At 44.0% G+C, this 22,276-nt stretch overlaps 1 protein-coding gene across 1 annotated transcript in view; it reads right to left on the minus strand.

Moving 5' to 3' along the window:
• LOC140724166 (uncharacterized) overlaps positions 1-22,276 on the minus strand; it is a 146,133-nt gene that overhangs the window by 80,678 nt on the left and 43,179 nt on the right. Inside the window, 1 exon segment of the mRNA XM_073038651.1 lies at positions 18,934-19,167. Within this exon segment, the coding sequence (XP_072894752.1) occupies positions 18,934-19,167 (234 nt within the window).

Consider the following 22,276-nt stretch of genomic DNA (forward strand, 5'->3'; position numbering starts at 1 on the left):
TTGAAGGTACATCAACAAGTTCACATTGGCCAAGGCCATTCATCTGTTCTGTGTGTGAGAAAGGATTCAGTTGGTCTTCCCTCCTGTGGACACACCAGTCAGTTCACACCACACCGGGCAGAGGTTGGCCATCTGCTGAACTTCTGGGAAAGGATTCACTCAGTCATCTGACCTAATGGCTCACCAGCAAGTTCACACCAGGGAGCAGCTGTACACCTGCTCAGTCTGTGAGAAGAGATTCACTCACTCTTCCACGCTATGGAAACATCAGCGAGTTCACACTGGGGAGAAGCCGTACACCTGTTCAGTCTGTGGGAAGGGATTCACTGAGTCATCCACCCTACTGGTACATCAGCGAGTTCACACTGGGGAGAGGCCATTCACCTGCTCAGTCTGTAAGAAGAGATTCACTCGGTTATCCCACCTCCAGAGTCATCAGCGAGTTCACACTGGGGAGAGGCCGTTCACCTGCTCAGAATGTGGGAAGGGATTCACTGAGTTATCCAACCTACAGAGTCATCAGCGAGTTCACACTGGGGAGAAGCCGTTTACCTGCTCAGAATGTGGGAAGAGATTCACTGAGTTATCCAACCTACAAAGTCATCAGCGAGTTCACACTGGGGAGAGGCCATACTCCTGCTCAGAATGTGGGAAAGGATTCACTGAGTTATCCACCCTACAGAGACATCAGCAAGTTCACACTGGGGAGAAGCCATTCACTTGCTCAGTCTGTGGGAAGAGATTCACTCAGTTATCCACCCTACAGAGTCACCAGCGAGTTCACACTGGGGAGAAACCGTTCACCTGCTCAGAATGTGGGAAGAGATTCACTCAGTCATCCACCCTACAGAGACACCAGCGAGTTCACACTGGGGAGAAGCCGTTCACCTGTTCAGTCTGTGGGAAGAGATTCACTGATTCATCCACCCTACAGAGACACCAGCAAATTCACACTGGGGAGAAGCCGTTCACCTGCTCAGTCTGTGGGAAGGGATTCACTCAGTCATCCACCCTACAGAGTCACCAGCGAGTTCACACTGGGGAGAAGCCGTTCACCTGCTCAGTCTGTAGGAAGAGATTCACTCATTTATCCAGCCTACAGAGACATCTGCAAATTCACACTGGGGAGAAGCCGTTCACCTGCACAGTCTGTGGGAAGGGATTCACTCAGTCATCCACCCTACAGAGTCACCAGCGAGTTCACACTGGGGAGAAACCGTTCACCTGCTCAGACTGTGGGAAGGGATTCATTTATTTATCCAGCCTACAGAGACATCAGCGCGTTCACACCGAGGAGAAGCCGTTCACCTGCTCAGAATGTGGGATAGCATTCACTCAGTCATCCCAACTGCTGGCACACCAGTCAGTTCACAATGGGGAGTGGCCATTGTTATGAATCGCTAGGTTTCGTTTGCTGTAGGCTGTCATTCTGAGAGAGAGATATTAAGGTGATTCAGTCTGATTTGCAGCTTGTTTAGTTTTAAGCGAGGACACAGACACTCAAGAGTCAGACGGAGATGAAAGAGGTAAAATGGAAGGATGAAAACCAGGGAACTAATGGCCAAGGATCACTGTTTGGAACTTTCCTATGCCCACAAGGGTGGATTAATCATCGATTCACCGTACATCGAATGTGTGGTTGTCACCTCGTTTGATCCATAGGAGTGGATCTGATTTGGGGTATCCTGTGAAGACTGCTGATGTGTTAACCCTTGCCTGGGTGTGGTGTGGTAATTCACTTGAAGATGATACCCCTTGTGACAAGTCACTTTGTGTGATAATTAGTATGTGAGATTTTGGAATGATGACAGATAAAATCTACAGCGACTGTTCTCTCATTTTGCCACCATGGAACCTGAGGAATTTGACATAATTGCCTTCTCTCAACATTTACCCTGGATTACAAATATCTCTCTCATCACCTATTCTGTGGATAAACAGAACTTGCCTACTTTACCATCTCAAGACTCTAAGCCTTGATTCCCCCGAGCTGAATAGTTTGGGCAACACACACAAAATGCTGGTGGAACACAGCAGGCCAGGCAGCATCTATAAGGAGAAGCACTGTTGACGTTTCGGGCCGAGTCCCTTCGTCAGGACTAACTGAAAGCAAAGATAGTAAGAGATTTGAAAGTAGGAGGGGGAGGGGGAAATGTGAAAGATAGAAGACCGGAGGGGGTGGGGTGAAGCTGAGAGCCGGAAAGGTGATTGGCAAAAGGGATACAAAACTGGAGAAGGGACAGCATCATGGGACGGGAGGCCTAGGGAGAAAGAAAGGGGGAGGGGAGCACCAGAGGGAGATGGAGAACAGGCAGAGTGATGGGCAGAGAAAGAGGGAACAAAAAATCTAAATATATCACGGATGGAGTGAGAAGGTGAGGAGTGGTGTTAACGGAAGTTAGAAAAGTCAATGTTCACGCCATCAGGTTGGAGGCTACCGGTAGATAAGGTGTTGTTCCTCCAACCTGAGTGTCGCTTCATCTTGACAGTAGAGGAGGCCATGGCCTATTCTGCTTTGATAGTTGATGAAGCAGCTGATTATGACATAGTGAAACAGGCTGTGCTCAAAGCTTACGAGTTGGTCCCAGAATCACACAGGAAAAAATTTGGAAATTTGTGAATCAGACTTATCTGGCATTTGCTTCTCAGAAGTCTGTGTGTTTTGACCACTGGTGCATGTATAAAAATATAAATGATGATTTTACAGATAGAAAGAGTTGGTTTTAATTGAAGAATTCGAAAGGTGCGTCCCTGATGACATAAAGACATATTTAAATGAAAAGGATGCTGCCACTTTGCAGGAGTCTGCTAGATTAGCAGATGAGTTTGCTTTAACTCCTAAGGTTAAGTTTATCCCGAATAAGAGCTTCCAAAAGAGTAGCAGGGATAACCAGGGCAAACCAGAAATTAAAGTTTGGACTAGTGATAAGAGTAAGGATGAAGGGAAGCAGTTGAAGTAGAAATATTCTGGTCTTACTTGTTACTGTTGTAAGAAAGCTGGTTATGTGATGGCTAATTGTTCTGTCCTGAAGAAGAAAAAGGAAAAGGAGGCAGTCCCAAATGCCTATGTTGAAGCACCTATAAACCCACAGGGTTCTGAACATTCTGTTGAGGCTCAGTTAAGGTCTGAGTTAAGAAAGGATTCAAACATTTTATGTCAGATGGGATTGTATTAGTAAATGAATGGTCAACCCCGGTACCAGTGAAAATTCTTCGAGTTACTGGGGCTCCTCAGTCACTCGTTCTAGGAGGCTGTGGTGGCCAGTGCTATAATATTTGCTGTTGTGTGCTGGGGCAGCAGGCTAGGGTAGCAGTATCAACAAACTCATAAGGCCAGTGATGTTGTGGGGGTGGAACTGGACTCTCTGACGGTGGTGTCTGAAAAGAGGATGCTGTCCAAGTTGCATGCCATCTTGGACAATGACTCCCATCCACTCCATAATGTCCTGGTTAGACACAGGAGTACATTCAGCCAGAGACTCATTCCACCGAGATGTAACACTGAGCGTCATAGGAAGTCATTCCTACCTCTGGCCATCAAACTTTACAACTCCTCCCTCGGAGTGTCAGTCACCCAGAGCCAATAGGCTGGTCCTGGACTTATTTCCACTTGCATGATTAACTTATTATTATTTAATTATTTATGGTTTTATATTGCTATATTTCTTCACTATTCTTGGTTGGTGCGGCTGTAACGAAACCCAATTTCCCTCGGGATCAATAAAGTATGTCTGTCTGTCTGTACGTTAGACAGCGTTCTAAAGTTTGGTGATGAGACTGACACTGCTGAGGTAAATCTTATTAAAGGCATTGGGGGCGGCATGGTTTCCGTGCCATTGCACAAGGTAACTTTACTGTCAGGATTGGTTTTGGGACCTGTTAAGATCAGATTATGCTTCAGTTTACCGGTGGGAGATATTACTTTGCTGTTAGGGAATGACCTGGCAGATGGTAAAGTTGTTCCTGCAGTGCAGTTGACAACTAACCCAACCACTGACAACCCACAGATGGATTTTAACATTTATCCTTCCTGCACAGTAACTTGAAGTATGGCTAAACAGTCTGCTGATGCAGACGGTTCTGTGCAGCATGATTCTGATACCCATGATAGCCAAAATCGGGATGCAGGTTATGAAGACCAGTCAGGGACTTTTCTGCCTTCATTGTTTCAACAGGATTCAGTTAGTAAGTCTGATGAGAAAGATTTATCCCTGTCTAGGAAGGAGTTTATAGCAGAACAGAACGAAGACCCTGATATTGAAGCTTTAAAAGAAACAGCTCTCTCAGATGATGAGATTAAGAAAGTGCCAGTAGGGTATTATCTCAAGGATGGAGTGCTAATGAGGAAGTGGAGGCCACCTGCTGTACCTTCGAGTGAGGAATGGGCAATTGTTCACCAAGTTGTAGCTCCTAAAGTTTATAGGACTGAAATTTTAACTTTGGCCCACAGTATACCCTTACGTCGACATTTTGGAGTGAATAAAACTAAACAGGATTATCAAAAAAATGTTACTGGCCTAATTTGAGGACAGATGTTGTGACCTTTCGCAGAACCTATCACACTTGTTAAGTTGTGGGTAAACCTAATCAGGTCACCCCAGTGGCCCCACTGCAGTCTAAACCTGCATTTGGTGAGTCCTCTTCAAAATTTATAGTGGATTGTGCTGGCCCTTTGCCAAAGACTAAAGCTGGCCGTCAGTATCTGCTAACTATTATGTGTACTGCATCCAGATTCCCAGAGGCAATACCTCTCAGAAATAATAAAGGTAAAACTGCCGAAGGCTATTACCAAGTTTTTTTTTACTTTATTTGGTTTGCCGAATGAAATCCAGTCTGATCAAGGAAGTAATTTTACATCTGGGTTATTCCAACAGGTAGTTTATGAACTGGGAACTAAACAAATTACAACATTTGCATACCATCCAGAATCACAAGGGGCTTTGGAAAGATTTCATTCTGCCCTCAAAACAATGATTAAGACATATTGTGTTGAAAATGGAAAAGACTGGAATGAAGGAATACATTTGCTTTTGTTCACAGTAAGAGAGTTGGTACAATAATCACTGGGATTTACTCCATTTGAACTTGTATTTGGTTGTAGAGTGAGGGGACCTTTGTCCTTGTTAAAGGAACAATGGATTGATGGGGATGTACCTGTTAACTTGTTAGACTATGTTTAGATCTGGATCTGTTGTTGTTTGTCATCTATATCTGTAATCTGGATGATAGTGTGGTTAACTGGATCAGCAAATTTGAGGATGACAACAAGACTGGGGGTTTAGCGGACTCCGAGAAGACTATCATGGCTTGCAGTGTGATCTGGACCAGGTGGGAAAATGGTTTTAGAAATGGAAAATGGAACTTAATGCAGACCAGTGTGAGTTGTTGCACTTTGGTATGACCTACCAAGGGAGGTCGTTCACAGTGATTGGTCGGGCACGGAGGAGTGTTGTGGAAGAAAGGGACCTGGGCATACAAGTCCTTAATTCACTGAAAGTGGTAGATAGGGATGGAAAGAATGATTTCAGCCCATTGCCTTTAATGAACCAAAGTACTGATAACAATAGATGGATGTTATGTTGACTTCTAGAAGACATTGGTGAGGCCTAATTTGAAGTATTGTGTGCAGTTTTGGTCACCTACCTACTGGAAAGATGTAAAAGAAGATCAGAGATTTCAGAGAAAATTCACAAGGATGTTGCCATGTCTGGAGGACTTGGGTTATAAGGAAAGATTGAACAAATCAGGACTTTATTCCTTGGAATGCAGAAGATTGAGGGGAGATTTGATTGTGATATGGAGGCACAGATAGTGTTAATGCAAACTGGCTTTTTCCACGAAGATTGGGTGGGATGACAACCAGAGGCCATGGGTTAAGGGTGAAAGGTGAAATGTTAAGGGGAACATGAGGGGAAACTTCTTCACACAGACGGTTATCCGGCTGTGGAATGAGCAGCCAGCACAAGTGGTGCATGCGAGCTCGATTTCAACATTTAAGAGGTTTGTGTTGGTACCTGGATGGTAGAGGTGTGGGAGTGGGCTGTTTAAATATTTCAGCATAAACTAGATGGCCCAAAGGGCCTGTTTCTGTGTTGAAATTTTCTATGATTGTGACAAGAACCTGAAATAATACAAACATTCACTCTAACCCCTTTTGACAGCCGTGTGAACCAACCAGTCATTTCAGCAGGAATTTTTCATATGGCGTTAAAACTGTGGCACTTAAATACGGAAGAACAGAAGGGATTAGGTATGCCTTTTACAGTGAAGGAGGTTAAAGAAGCTCTGGGATCACTTCAAAGTAATAAATCTCCAGGAGAAGATGGTTTTCCACCTGAATTTTATAAAAAGTTTAAAGATTTATTAATTTCTCCCTTTATGGAGTTAATACATCAAGCGGAAAGAACGCATAGACTTCCAGAATCTTTTTCAACAGCTATTTTAATAGTATTGCCAAAAAAAGATAGAGACCTTTTAAAGCCAGCATCATATAGACCTATTTTTTTTATTAAATACTGATTATAAAATTTGAAAACAATAAAAAAAGTTTTTAAAAAAATCTTATCTAATAGATTATCTAAATGCTTATCAAAATTAGTGCATATGGATCAAACAGGATTTATCAAAAATAGACAATTGGCAGATAATGTAACCCGTTTAATTAGTATAATTCATTTAGCGCAAAAGAGGGAGGAAACGAGTGTGGCAGTTGCTTTAGATGCAGAAAAAGCATTTGAAAGATTGGAATGGGATTTTTTATTTAAGGTATTGGAAAAATATGGATTAGGAACATCATTTATAAAATGGATTAAAACCTTAAATACTAATCCCAAAGCTAAAGTAGTGACAAATGGTCAAATTTCGACACCATTTCAGTTAACAAGATCAACTAGGCAAGGTTGTCCATTATCACCTGCTTTGTTTGTGTTGGCAATAGAGCCATTAGCTGAATTAATTAGAATGGACCCAGATATTAAGGGTTTCAGAGTTAATCAGGAAGAATACAAGATTAATTTATTTGCTGATGATGTTCTACTTTATTTAACAGATCCATTACATTCATTATGTAAATTATCTTATAGATTAGAAGAATGTGGGAAAATATCAGGTTATAAAGTAAATTGGGATGAAAGTGAAATTTTACCTCTTACAAATGGAGATTATAGTCAATGTCGATTAATAACTCAATTTAGATGGCCGGCAAATGGTATAAAATATTTAGGTATAAGAGTTGATAATGATATAAAAAACTTATACAAATTAAATTATTCACCACTTTTGAAAAAAATTCAGGAAGATCTTGATAAATGGATGGCATTACCAATAACATTAGTAGGTAGAGAAAATACTATAAAAATGAATATATTCCCAAGACTACAATATTTGTTTCAATCATTACCAATACCATTACCCCAGAAGTTTTTTCAAGAGTTAAACAAATATGTGAGGAGGTTTCTCTGGAAAGGTAAGATGTCAAGAATATTGTTGGAAAAATTGACATGGAAATTTGATCTAACAGGGTTACAACTTCCAAATTTTAAGAATTATTATAAAGCAAATCAACTTAGATTTATGGCATCTTTTTTTGAGAAAGATAAACCGGCATGGATTAGAATAGAACTAGATAAAATAGGAGAAAACGTACCAGAAGATTTTATATATAAATGGGAATCTAAATGGATACGGGAAAAGAAAGAATCTTCTATATTAAAACATTTGATTAATTTATGGAATAAGATAAATGTTGATGATGAGACAAAAAAATCTGTATAAGCAAAGAGATCTTTAATTCAAAATAGACATTCCTTTTACAATGGACAATCAACTTTTATATAATTGGTTTCAAAAAGGGATTAGATACATAGGAGATTGTTTTGAAGGAGGTATATTAATGTCATTCGATCAATTAAAGAATAAATATAAAGTATCAAGTAACACTTTATTTTGTTACTTTCAACTAAGGGCTTATATAAGAGAAAATCTAGGTTAAACAATGTTATTGCCGAAATCTAATGAAATAGAAATTTTAATTCAAAAAGGAAATATTAAAAAATTTATATCTTGTATGTATAATTTGATTCAAAAACAGGCAATTAAACAAGGAGTCCATAAGTCAAGACAAAAATGGGAAAGTGATTTGAATATTAAAATTGAAGAAACAAATTGGTCAAGAATATGTCTTGATAGTATGACAAATACAATAAATGTTCGGTTAAGATTAGTGCAATATAACTTTCTACATCAATTATATATTACACCACAAAAAATAAATAAGTTAAATCCAAGTTTATCTGATCAGTGTTTCAGATGTAACCAAGAAACTGGTACATTTTTACATTCTACATGGTCTTGTTCTAAAATTCAACCTTTTTGGACAAATTTAAGAATTTTACTGGAACAAATTACGGGAATACAACTTCCTCATAATCCAATATTACTTTTATGAGGTGATATTGAAGGGATAAAACCGAAACTCAAACTAAATAAATATCAGAAAGAATTCATAAAAATTGCACTGGCAGTAGCCAAAAAGGCTATTGCAGTTACTTGGAAATCGGATACATATTTAAGTATAGATTGTTGGAAGAAAGAAATCTATGGCTGTATTCCATTAGAGAAAATTACTTATAATTTAAGAGATAAATATGAAACATTTTTGAAAATTTGGTGCCCTTATTTACAAAAGACAGGACTAAATATATAGGTGCTCTGAAGATGAAACAATTGGTTACTTGGGGAAAGAAATAAATATACATACTAAAGTTATTAAGAACTCCATGGAGCATGTGGAGATCTTCCAACAACCAGGCACTTCCTTTTTTTTTCTTTCTAACTTTCTCTTCTTTTGATATAGGGAAGTTAGAGGGGAGGGGGGAAGGGATATATACATTTTTTTCCACACTTGTAATTACTTAAAAACACAATTAAATATTTTTTTTAAAAAAACTGTGGCACTTTAAGTTAATAATACATAAAAAGAAGATCCCAGCTGCACGTCAAGAAAAACTATTTGTGTAAGAGTGTTTCAGTTACTGTGGGGCGAGGAACCCATGCAGCTCAGTGGGAACAGGGAATAATACCAATGGAGAGAGTGAAACTGAGCCAGGAGATGGCAGAAATGCCCCATTCTTATAGAGACAGGAAGAGCATCAGGGATTTGATGGTCATTCCAGATACCAGCACTCTGCCCAGTCAGGAGATGATTTCTCTGTCCAACTTTCGTTGAACCTCACTGTAACATTGTGATACCAGATCACACCTTGACAACTCAAGTGATCTCATCTGAAATGTTGAACTACACCCATTGATGGATTTTGTAAATCTTTTTACAGGTTAAAAATGAGAAGGAATTTGTCTCCAGGAAGCTCAAACATGGCACGCCAGTTTTGTTGTCTCTGTCGAGATATTTAAGAAGTGGAGCAAGGGATCCAATTGACCATCCTTCCTGCTGAGACTGTGGGGAAGGATTCACTCGGTCATTTGACCAACTGGCATGCCTGTAATTTACACAGGAGAAAGGCCTTTCACCTGCTCAGACAGTGGGAATGGATTCACTCGGTTATCACAATTGAAGGTACATCAACAAGTTCACATTGGCCAAGGCCATTCATCTGTTCTGTGTGTGGGAAGGGGTTCAGTCGGTCTTCCCACCTGTGGACACACCAATCAGTTCACACCACACTGGGCAGAGGCTGGTCATCTGCTGAATTTCTGGGAAAGGATTCACTCAGTCATCTGACCTAATGGCTCACGAGTGGGTTCACACTGGGGAGAAGCCATTCACCTGCTCAGTCTGTGGGAAGGGATTCACTCATTTATCCCAACTACAGAGTCACCAGCGAGTTCACACTGGGGAGAGGCCATTCACCTGCTCAGAATGTGGGAAGAGATTCACTCGCTCATCCACCCTACAGAGACACCGGCGAGTTCACACTGGGGAGAAGCTATTCACCTGCTCAGTCTGTGGGAAAGGATTCACTCAGTCATCTGCCCTACTGGTACATCAGCGAGTTCACACTGGGGAGAAGCCGTTCACCTCCTCAGTCTGTGGGAAGAGATTCACTAATTTATCCAGCCTACAGAGACATCAGCGAGATCACACTGGGGAGAAGCCGTTCACCTGCTCAGTCTGTGGGAAAAGATTCACTAATTTATCCAGCCTACAGAGACATCAGCGAGTTCACACTGGGGAGAAGCCATTCACCTGCTCAGTCTGTGGGAAGAGATACGCTGACTCTTCCGCCCTAAAGAGTCATCAGCGAGTTCACACTGGGGAGAGGCCGTTCACCTGCTCAGTCTGTGGGAAGAGATTCACTCATTCATCTCACCTACAGAGTCATCAGCGAGTTCACACTGGGGAGAGGCCGTTCACTTGCTCAGTCTGTGGGAAGGGATTCACTCGGTTAGCTAACCTACAGAGACACCAGCGAGTTTACACTGGGGAGAAGCCGTTCACCTGCTCAGTCTGTGGGAAGGGATTCACTCATACATCCCACCTACAGAATCACCTGCGAGTTCACACTGGGGAGAGGCCGTTCACCTGCTCAGTCTGTGGGAAGAGATTCACTCATTTATCCCAACTACAGAGTCACCAGCGAGTTCACACTGGGGAGAAAGCATTCACCTGCTCAGAATGTGGGAAGAGATTCCCTCGCTCATCCACCCTACAGAGACACCAGCGAGTTCACATTGGGGAGAAGCCATTCACCTGCTCAGACTGTGGGAAAGGATTCACTCAGTCATCTACCCTATTGGTACATCAGCGAGTTCACACTGGGCAGAGGCCGTTCACCTGCTCAGTCTGTGGGAAAGGATTCACTCAGTCATCTACCCTACTGGTACATCAGCGAGTTCACACTGGGGAGAAGCTGTACACCTGCTCATTCTGTGGGAAGGGATTCACTCAATCATCTACCCTACTGGTACATCAGCGAGTTCACACTGGGGAGAGGCCGTTCACCTGCTCAGTCTGTGGGAAGGGATTCACTCAGTCATTCACCCTACGGAGACACCAGCGAGTTCACACTAGAGAGAGGCCGTTCACCTGCTGAGAATGTGGGAAAGGATTCACTCAGTCATCCCACCTACTGGCACACCTGTCAGCACACAATGGGGAGTGGCCATTGTTATGAATCCCTAGGTTTTGTTTGCTGTGGATTGTCATTTTAAGAGAGAGAGATTAAGAAGGTGAATCAGTCTGACTTGCAGCTTGTTTACATCGTGTGCAGCTTGTTTAGTTTTAACCGAGGACACAGACACTCAGAGTCAAACGGAGACGAAGGAGGAAAAATGGAAGAATCGAAACCAGGGAACTAGTGGCCAAGGGTCATTGTTTGGAACTTTCCTTTGCCCACAAGGGTGGGCTAATTATCGATTCACCGTACATCGAATGTGTGGTTGTCACCTCATTTGACCCATAGGAGTGGATCTGATTTGGGGTATCCTGTGGAGACCACTTATGTGTTAACCATTGCCTGGCTGTGGTGTGGTAATTCATTAAGATGATACCAATTATGACAAGTCACTTCGGGTGATAATTAGTATGTGGATTTGGAAGGATGACAGATAAAATCTACAGCGACTGTTGGTCTCATTTTACCACCATGGAACCTGTGGAATACGACATAATTGCCTTCTCTCAACAATTACCCTGGATTACAAATATCTCTCTCTCATCACCTATTCTGTGGTTGAACAGAACTTTCATACTTTACCATCTCAAGACTCCAAGCCTTGTTTCCCCCGAGCTCAATAGTTTGGGAGTTATATTTATACACATAACACTCACGAGGAAATCTGCAGATGCTGGAAATTCAAACAACACACACAAAATGCTGGTGGAACATAGCAGGCCAGGCAGTATCAATAAGGAGAAGAACTGTCAACGTTTCAGGCTGAGACCCTTCGTCAGGACTAACTGAAAGGAAAGATACTAAGAGATTTGAATGTAATGCGGGGAGGGGGAAATGTGAAATGATAGGAGAAGACTGGAGTGGGTGGGATGAAGCTAAGAGCTGGAAAGGTGATTGGCGAAAGTGATACAGAGCTGGAGAAGGGAAAGGAAGCCTCGGGAGAAAGAAAGGTGGTGGGGAAGCACCAGGGAGACATGGAAAACCGGCAAACAATTAAATATGTCAGTGATGGCGTACGAAGGGGAAGAGGGGCATTAACGGAAGTTAGAGAAGCCAATGTTCATCCCATCAGGTTGGAGGCTACCCAGCTGGTATATAAGGTGTTGTTCCTCCAACCTGAGTTTGGATTAATTTTGACAGTAGAGGAGGCCATGGACAGACATATCAGAATGGGAATAGGACATGGAATTAAAATGTGTGGCCACTGGGAGTAGTCTGTTGCTGCTGGTTTGTTTCTAAAGCATTACGGTTTGTAAGAAAATGGGTCCTGCGTCTGGGATATGAACAAATTTAAGGATTGATTTAATATCGATTTCATTGGGGAGATCCCTTTTGATTTATTTGTGTGTGGAAAATCAGCAGCAATGGATGTTGATGGATATCTGGAAATGTGAACCTCTCAGGCATTAGAGGACACCAGAAGGATTGAGTATTGCTAAAACGTTAATACTTGCTAAGGTGAAATTGACAATGAGGAGGGCACAGATGCAGAGGATAATAGCTGAACATTATGTATCTGAGGGTGTGTTTAAAGTGGAGGAGCTGGAGGTGTTTCCTGAAAGTAAACCTCGTGAGCTTGAGCTCCAGTACAAGTTAGAAAAATTAAAGATGGGAGGCTCTGGAAAGGCAGAGGCAGTTTCAGGCTGGAGAGGCAGAAAAGCAGAAAGAAAATTCTCTTACAAAGTGTAATTAAGGGGAAGGCTTAGCAAGCCTATTGTGCTTTGACAGTTGCTGAAGCAGCTTATTATTTATTTATTTATGCTGCCCCAATCATCGCCAACGGGCTATAAATGTGCAGGAGCAGTGTGTGGTTCAGTGCTTTGCTCAAGGACACACACGCTGCCTCGGCTGAGGCTCGAACTGATGACTTTCAGATCGCTAGTTAAACACCTTAACCACATGGTCACGCGCCACACATTATGACATAGTGAAACAGGCTGTGCTCAAAGCTTACGAGTTGGTCCCAGAAGCAGACAGGCAAAAGTTTAGAAATTTGAAGAAATCTGTGAACCAGACATACGGAATTTGCTTATGAGAAATGTGTGTGCATTGACCACTGGTGCACATCTGAACATGTAAATGATGATTTTAACAGCTTGAAAGAGTTGGTTTTAATTGAAGAATTCAGAGGGTGCGTCCCTGATAACATAAAGACGTATTTAGATGGAAATGATGCTGCCACTATGCAGGAATCTGCTAGATTAGCAGATCAGTTTGCTTTAACTCATGAAGTTATGTTTACCCTGAATAAGAGTTTCCAAAAGGCACTTGTCAAGTTGTGGGTAAACCTAATGAGCTCACCCCAGTGGCCTGTACCTGCATTCGGTGAACCCTTTTCCAACGTTATAGTTGATTGTGTTGGCCCATTGCCAAAGACTAAAGCAGGCCATCAGTTTCTGCTAACTATTATGTGTACTGCATCCAGATTCCCAGAGGCAATACCTCTCAGAAATATTAAAGCTAAAACTGTGGCGAAGGCTCTTACCAAAATTTTCAGTTTATTCGAATTGCCTAAAGAAATCCAGTCTGATCAAGGATGTAATTTTACATCTGGATTATTCCAGCAGGTAGTTTCTGAACTGGGAGCAAAACAAATTGCATCATCTGCGTACCATACAGAATCACAAGTGGCTTTAGAAAGATTTCATTCTACCCTCAAAACAATGATTAAGACATATTGTGTTGAAAATGGAAAAGACTGGGATGAAGGAATACATTTGCTTTTGTCCAGATGAAGGAATACATTTGCTTTTGTCCACAGAAAGAGAGTCAGTACAGGAATCACTGGGCTTTACTCCATTTGAACTTGTATTTGGTCACAGAGGGACCTTTGACCTTGTTAAAAGGAACGGTGGATTGATGGGGATGTACATGTTAACTCGTTAGACTATGTTTTGAAGTTCAAAAATAAACTACACCAAGCCTGTAGTCTAGCGAGACAAAACTTAAAGATTTCTCAAAACAAAATGAAGTGTTGGTTTGATAACAGGGCTCGCGAAAGAAAATACCAGGTGGGAGATAACGTGCTTGTCTTATGTTGACGAATCCACTTCAGGTGAAATTCGTATGACATAGTCTCCCAAATTAATGATGTGAATTATGTTATTAAAACACCCAACTGACTTGAACTAACACAGGTGGTACACATAAATATGATAAAGCCTGTTTTGACAAGCAGGTACCATCTGTGTGTGTTGTTGTCAAAACAAATGAAACTGGCAACCCTGAGAATGAAACAATTGACTCGTCTGAGACTTTTCACAAGCCAAACATGGTCCCAGTTAGGCTAATGAACTCGGTTGTTCCAGAAAACATTGCTAACAAGTTGTCTCATCTGCAGCCAAAGCAACATCCACAGCTGAAGGAATTAATTCTGAAGTTTAAAGATTTATTTCCCGATGTCCCCAAGCAAACCACGGTCGCAGTACATGACGCAGGTATTGGTCAAGCCAAACTGATTAAACAACACCCACTTCGCATGAACGTAGAAAAGTGTAAACTGGCTGACCAGGGAATTGAGTATTTGCTGGAGAATGGTATTATTTGGCCTTCAAAATGAGATTGGAGTCACCCTGCATTATTGTGCCCAAACCTGAAGGTAGTGTTAGATTTTGCACTGAATATAGAAAGGTAAATGCAGTAACAAAAACAGATGCCTATTCTATCCCTAGAGTGGATGATTGCATCGATGAGGCTGGAAAACCCAATTTCTTACAAAGATTGATTTGTTGAAAGGGTATTGGTGTGTTCCATTGACGGACAGAGGTAGAGAAATTTCTGCGTTTGTGACACCATCTGGGTTGTATGAATACAATGTTTTGCCTTTTGGAAGGAAAAATGTTCCAGTAACATCCCAGAGAATGATTGATTTTGTAATTCGAGGGTTAGAACACACAGAAACCTATATTGATGACTTAGTTACAGGGAGTGGCACTTGGGAAGAGCATATCTCTGCAGTAGAAAAGCTATTTGACAGGCTTTCCTAGGACAACCTTACAGTTAACTTGGCTAAGAGTGAATTTGGCCATGCCAGTGTGACCTGTCTTGGCTATGTTGTAGGTCAAAGGAAGTTGGCTCCTGTTCAGGCAAAAGTCCAGGCAATTTCTCAAGTTCTTATTCTGACTGCTAAGAAGGCTCTTAGAAGGTTTCTGGGAATGGATGGATATTACCGTAAGTTCTGTAAGAACTTTGCTGCTATCGCTCTGCCTCTGACTAATCTCCTGAAGAAGGGTGAAAAGTTTATTTGGACTGAGCCTTGTCAGAAGGCATTTGATTGATTGAAATTTATTATTTGAGATTAGACCAATCAATGTAGTGCTGTCAGCAAAATTTAATTAGCAGATTGGAGCTGTGGGTGGCAACACAAGTCATGGGTGCACAGAGAGTAAAGAAGGGGGCCAAAGTGACAACCCTGTGGGGTATGTGTGCTGATGGTCAGAGAGACAGAGGAGATGGAGCCCACTCTTACCACCTGCTGGCGATCTGACAGGATGTCCAGGATCCAGCTACACAAGGCAGGGTGAAGGCCGAGGTCTCTGAGCTCCTTGTCGATACTTCATGCCTTTGTATGGCTACTGCTCTGCCCATGACTGCAAGGAACTGCAGAGAACTTTGGAGAGCAGAGAACATCAGAGAAACAAGCCTCCACTCCATGGACTCTTCCTACACTTCCCCTCCCTTGGAAAAGCAGGCCATGTACTCAAAGAACCTCATTACCTGGACATTCTTGCTGCAAACCCGCTCCCCCATCGGGGAAGAGATACAAAAGCTTTAAAGCGCGTAACACCAGGCTAAAGGATGGCTTCCTGTCTGCAGTTACAAGCCAAATGAATGATAAAATGGACTCAACCTCACAATGTAACTCAACGTGACCCTTCACCATATGTCAATCTGCACTGCACTTTCTCTGCAGCCATAGTGCTTTGTTACAGTGAGTGTTTTGTCGTATATCAGCTCAATGTACTGTTGTAATGTATCTGTCTGTGTGGATGGTACGTCAGGCAAGATTTCCACTGTAGCTCAGTACATGATGATAATAAATAAATTTCCCATTTTAATTGTGTGGAAATATTAGACAGACTGAGCTTCTGCTCTGGAACCACAGAAGGAAACTGAACTGTTGTCATTTCTGTGGAAAGCAAATATATGGAAAATGCTTCAATCTTATATTACGATCTGCGGTAACTGGGATCAGGTGACCGGTGGTGGGTCTCCCATATCAATATCAGAATCAGGTTTAATAGCACCGGCATGTGTCATGAAATTTGTTGTCCCTGCGGTAGCAGTAGAACCTAATTCATAACAATAGTTTTTAACAATTGTGATTTAAAATAAGAATATACATATCTAGTACAAAAATAGAAAAAAATTAAAGATATAATAAGCTATTTTAATTGTGTGGAGCAATTTGACTGACTGGGTGTTGCTTTGGAAATTCTGAAGTGAAGCTGAATTAAACTTTCCACATTTACGAGAAGCTCAGATAAATAGAAAAGGCTAAATTCTCACATAAATGGGTCAGGCACCCAGAAACATCGGCTGCACTTCAGCACCTCAAAACAGTGGAATTAAACATGCAGAAACTATTGCAGAGAAAAAAAAACATTGTCCACCCACAATGAGAGGACGTGACAGATCCGGATCTCACTGACTTGTCTGAACAGGGAAAGGTGAAGCTACATGTACACCTAGAGCAGTGACCCGCAAATGCTGCAGATTTGCAGAAAAACGTGAACAGGAAACGTGATCAGGTGACGGGTGGAGGGTCTCCCTCCTGAACCGGTGACTCTGCTCCTCTCCCCTCACACACTGCCCGACCCATCCGCCGCATTCCCCACATTATTCCATATTTACCCCAGATACATGATTATTTTTCCACACCATATCTTCCCCGATCCCTTTCACTCCACCCCCAGGTCACAGAGTCACCGGCTCAATTCCCATCCCGGTCCAAAACATAATTCAGACCCAAACAGGAAATGTTCACGTTTCATTTAAATCAGCTCTGTGTTTATAAGCACTCATTTCTGTTCACATTCCTCCGGACTCAGTGGACAGGAACACTGAAACATCAGGCGAGAAGCCACAGGAGGAGGCCATTCAGCCCCTCTAACCATCAGTAAGGTGGCGGCTGTTCTCCCATCTCAGCCACATGTTTCTGCCCGATCCTCATTTCCTCGATCCCTTCGGTCTCCACACATCTGCCGGCCTCACTTTTATGTGAGGACGATCACCGAGTCTTCACCGCCCTCTGTGGTGGGGATTTACAGACATTCACCACCCTCGGAATGGAGACATTTCCCCTCATCTCAGTCCCGGACAGTCCATCCCTTTTTCAGAAACTGGGATCCCTGGTTCAGCCGGTGTTTGCCCCCAATGTGGTGAATCCCTCTGCTCGGCACCACCGTGGGCTCAGACATTTCCACAGATGAGCCCCTCCTGTCCCCACCGGGACAAACATCCTGTCCGCCCCGTCTCTCACCATCTTTACCCTCTCAATAAAATCCCCCCTCCCCGGGGAGCCGGCATCAAACCGACGGGCCGAGCGGTCTCCTCCTACCTCTCAGCGATACATCAGACTGCGGCCGCAGGAGACGCTTCACAAACGCCCCAACTTCCCTCGGAGGGAAATGGAAATAAATCAGAAAGCGGACATTTACTTTGAGGTTTTCTCCGCTCTGGTCGGCGCTCGAGCGGGAGACGGACTCAGCGGGGTAACGCCCACTCGGCTTGTCCGCCTCCGCGACTGGTTGTAACCAGTGATTGACATCGCTTCGCACCAATGGGAATAGCGCAGCTCCTGAATCCTCTGTTGACAGCGGTGGGGGAGGGGCTGGTCACGTGATTATTAGCCCAGCCGTTAAACCGATAAAGCTCGAGCACAGAAGCGCGTGGGTGACGTAAGACACCGCGCACGTGAGGGCAGATCCCGGTGTGGGGAGCCCATGTGTGACGTCAGGCGCGTGGGGAGCTGTGTCTGACGTCACCTGTGGGAGAGCGCTGGCATTCAAAACCACCTTAATGGACTTTTCAGTGGGACAACAACATTAATCACGGGTTTCATCACTGAATCCAGTGTTGTGGGATGTAAAGTCCCCTGTTATGTGTCCGGCTGTGCCGTGTTGTTGGTGGAGTGGGCAGCGTGGTGTTTGTCTCGATTCGGGTCACAACACCAGAATTGCCAGCGGGGTCCACACACAGTTTATTAGTCAACAGAAAACCTCTCGTCCCTGCAGTCTTTGTCTCCTGGTGAATTCAAAACCCTGACAGTGTGGACCATAGATACCCCTGGCTCTCAGAGTCAGGGAATCACTCAGACAGCTGATCGCTGAGAGGATTATATTTATTAGTCATTAAAGTTCGCCCAGATTCGTTTGGACGGATTTGATGTGGAGTTCGGGGTGTCACAGTGAAAGGGCCGGACGGCCGAACTCTCTCCGTTGTCCAAACATCCTTCCAGGTGAGGCGACGCTTCACCTGTGAATCTTCCAGGGTCGCCCATTGTGTCCGCTGCTCCCGATGCGGCCGCCTCCACAGTAGTGACACCGGATCCTAAGCAGTTGTGCGGGGTAGAGTTGTTTTCTTTTTATCGGGGGTCGATGTTATTGTTCCCTTTTGTGCGGGAGGGGTGGGTTTTGGGGGTTGATGATCGGGATGACGTTCTTTTTTATGCGGGGGGTGGGGTGGGAGTTTGATTTTTCTGTCTGATAGATGCTGCCCGGCCTGCTGAGTCCCGCCAGCATTTTGTTTGTGTTGCTCTGAATTTCCAGCATCTGCAGACTTTGTCGTGTTTGTGATTTACCTCTCCGTTGTCTCTCCCGCCTCCGGCCACTGGTCCCTCTGTAGGGACCTCCGGCCACTGGTCCCTCTGTAGGGACCTCCGGCCACTGGTCCCTCTGTAGGGACCTCCGGCCACGGCTGGTGCAGCCCAGAACCTCCTGCTAAACGCAGGCGCAGTGCCGACCGTAGCTATTATTCTGTTCAGGCGTCCGTGAAGAAGGGTCTGATCACGGGTTTGGTGGAAATCGGGGGCCGGCTGCCGTGGAAGCACAACTTTGTGGGCCGAAGGGCCTGTATCGTGCTGTAGGGTTTCTATGTTTCTATGAAAAGTGCCGGGAACGAGCTCTGCCGGACGGCTGGAGGCTCCGGGCTCTCCGGTCCCGCAGCCCTGGTTTTAGCTTTGCGCCCGAGCCCGGGCTGTGGGATCAGTTAGTTGTGGTTCCCAGGCTCGGAGGGGTTTGGGGTGAGGGGGATCTGTCTGTGTGTGTGTGGGTAGAGGTTATGGGTGGACTGTGGGTGTGTGGTGAGTGGAGGGAAGGGTGCGGGGCCGTAGTCGGGGGGGGGGGGGGGGTTGGGGGTTGGGGTTGCTGTTGTGAGAAAGTGGGATGATCGGACGTTCCGTGACCCGGGTCAAATAAAGTTGTGAACGGGGGAGGATTTGCTCCGTTGTATCGGACGCTCGCGTGTCCTTTCAGGAAGCAACAATTCTCTCTTCAAATGAATTACTGTCTAATCTTGCTGCTAACATGGTGTTTGTTACAAAGCCCCAGTGCCTGGAAGAGCTGTCACGGTCATGGGCTGTTGATGCAGACTGGGATGGCGGTGGGGTGTCAGTGACCTCTGTATCAGAGAACAACACGGGTTTCTACATCCTCCTGTGAGATATAAATATCCTCACAGTGGATTCGCATCAGCTGGCATATCTGGAGTTTGCAAAGGGAAAGGGAATGGGTAAGGGGCTGAGGAGAGACAGTTTTAATCAGGAAACCAACGTCCGGGGTGGAGGGGTACAGGAGCTGCCTGATAGATCGTTCAACAGTAATTGTGTTTTAATATAATCTCACAGACGGTGACTGAGGAAGGAGCTTGTTGATGGAGGATACCCGGAGGTGAGCAGGTCAGACACGGTATCAGGAGAGTGACAGTGATGTGATTTCCTGTGTCACGGGTACAGACAGTCGTCTCCAGTGAGGAGTTAGTGTGGAGATGCAGCTTCCCTGGAGGTGGAGGAAAGAGGACACACCAACAGGTGGAACCAGCTGTGGGAAGACATGGTTTGTCAGGTCTGACGACGAGCTGAATGTACAATAACCTTCAGACTGAATCAGAAAACCGTTCTGAGGGTATTTGAAATGTCAGAAGCAGGGGAGATGTGATCCCATGTCTCCATCAGACCCTCAGTGAGATGGTTCCAGTTATAACGTGCAGGGATGAAAGCACAGTGTTTGGAGTCTGATTTAATCACTGATTCTGACACAGTGAGAGGGTTAGTTTTACTGTAAGGCAGCAACATTAATGGAAGACACAGAAACTTCATCAATTGCCAGTTGTTTAGCAAAAGTGATCAATTTGTCTATTACCTTGACAGAAATAGCTATTTCCAGTGGTGACAAAGGGGTTCAGTCTGGTTTACTTCAGGTTAGAGAGGGGTGTGGAGTTTTGAAATCAATGCCTTGCGGTGCCACCATCGTTAATTTAGCATGTCCAGAGTGGTGGATCACACAGCACGGAAACAGGCCTTTGGCCGGCCATACCTGTTCTGACCATCCACTCACTGTCTACACTGGTCCCATTTATCAGCACTTGGTTCATAGCCGACTGTATCTCGGCAGTTTCAATGCTCATCCATTTCATAAATGTTGTGAAGGGACCTGCCTCCACCACCACCTCGGGCAGTGTGTTCCAGGTTTCAGCTACTCTCTGAGTGAGAAATCTCCTCCTCAGATCCCTCTAAACCTCTTCATCCTCTGATTAAATCTATGCCCTCGGATCTGTGACACCTCTGTCCCAGGATCGTGGCCGATATGGGCATCAGTGAGGCCTTTGATAAGGTTCACATGGTAAGTTGCTGTGGAAAGTCAGATCACACGGGATCCAGGGAGAGCTGGCTCACTGGATGCACAGTTGTCTTGATGGTAGGAAGCAGAGAGTGATGGTGGGAGGCTGTTTATTGGACTCGAGGCCCGGGGCTAGTGAGGTTCCCCAGGGTTACACCCCATTGCGCTCATTATTCATTGATATTTAATGATATTTGCATTTGCACAGTTTGTTGAATTCTTTGAACATCAACCATTGCTACGTCATCTAGATCAATAATTTGGTTAAGAATGTACAGGATATGGAGAGTAGGTTTGCAGCAAGTTCAAACAATTAGGTTTTCTTAAAGATATTAAGTATAAACTCTCCGCTCTGTTTCCCTCTGCGCATTCGACCACCCCCTCCCCTTACTGTCTTCCCTCTCTGCCCCGTCCTCCCTCTCACCCTGACATTGGACATACGTTCAGGGTGAAAGTGAATTATTTTAGGGGAATCTGAAGGGGGATTCTTCACTCAGAGGTTGGTGAGAGTGTGGAATGAGCTGCCAGTGGAAGTGGAGGATGTGGGTTTGATTTAGACACTAAAGAGGAATTTGGGTGAGGACGTGGATGGGAGGTGTATGGAGGCTCTGGTGCAGGTAGCTGGAAGTAGGCAGTAACAACAAAAACAGGTCGGCATTGACTGGAGGGGCCGAAGGGCCTGTTTCATTGCTGCTGCTCTCTGTGACTCTAATAATATTCTAATTTGTAATTTCCACATCAGTACTTTGCTGTTTATGACTGAACCCAGACATTTACCTAAACAAGAATTGTAAGACTCTTGGCTGGCTACAAAGAGCATTTACAAGCTGTATTTCTTGCCAAATGGGTTGTTAATAAGTACCGACCATGCAGGCCGCCCAAACTTTTGCTTCGGGCCCTTTTCCTTTCTTGTTATTTTGAAACTGTAAAAGATGGAAATTAAAATCTAATCTTGCTTAAAATATTAAAGAAATGTGTCATCTTTGACTTTATGCCTTTTGCAAATCAGGTCATCTTTTACTCGCTGAGCTATTCACAGGAACAGAAATTTTGACCAGGGGTGCCCAAACCTTTGCAAGCCACTGCTGGACTAAGTGTGTAAATGTAGGACGGGACTACGTTGAAAAATAAATGTGCTAGGTTTTCCAAAATTGACTCCTTCCACCTGAGGCCACGAATATATCAATCACCCCTCCTATATATTTTCATCAAAAATGAACAGGATTCAGCACTCCATGTGTGTATATGTAATCGTGATGAGAAATACAGACCAGAACACGTACATGAGAGGCCAACTCAGAAAAATAA

This window comes from Hemitrygon akajei, unplaced genomic scaffold (assembly GCF_048418815.1).
Source record: "Hemitrygon akajei unplaced genomic scaffold, sHemAka1.3 Scf000168, whole genome shotgun sequence".
NCBI lineage: Eukaryota > Metazoa > Chordata > Chondrichthyes > Myliobatiformes > Dasyatidae > Hemitrygon > Hemitrygon akajei.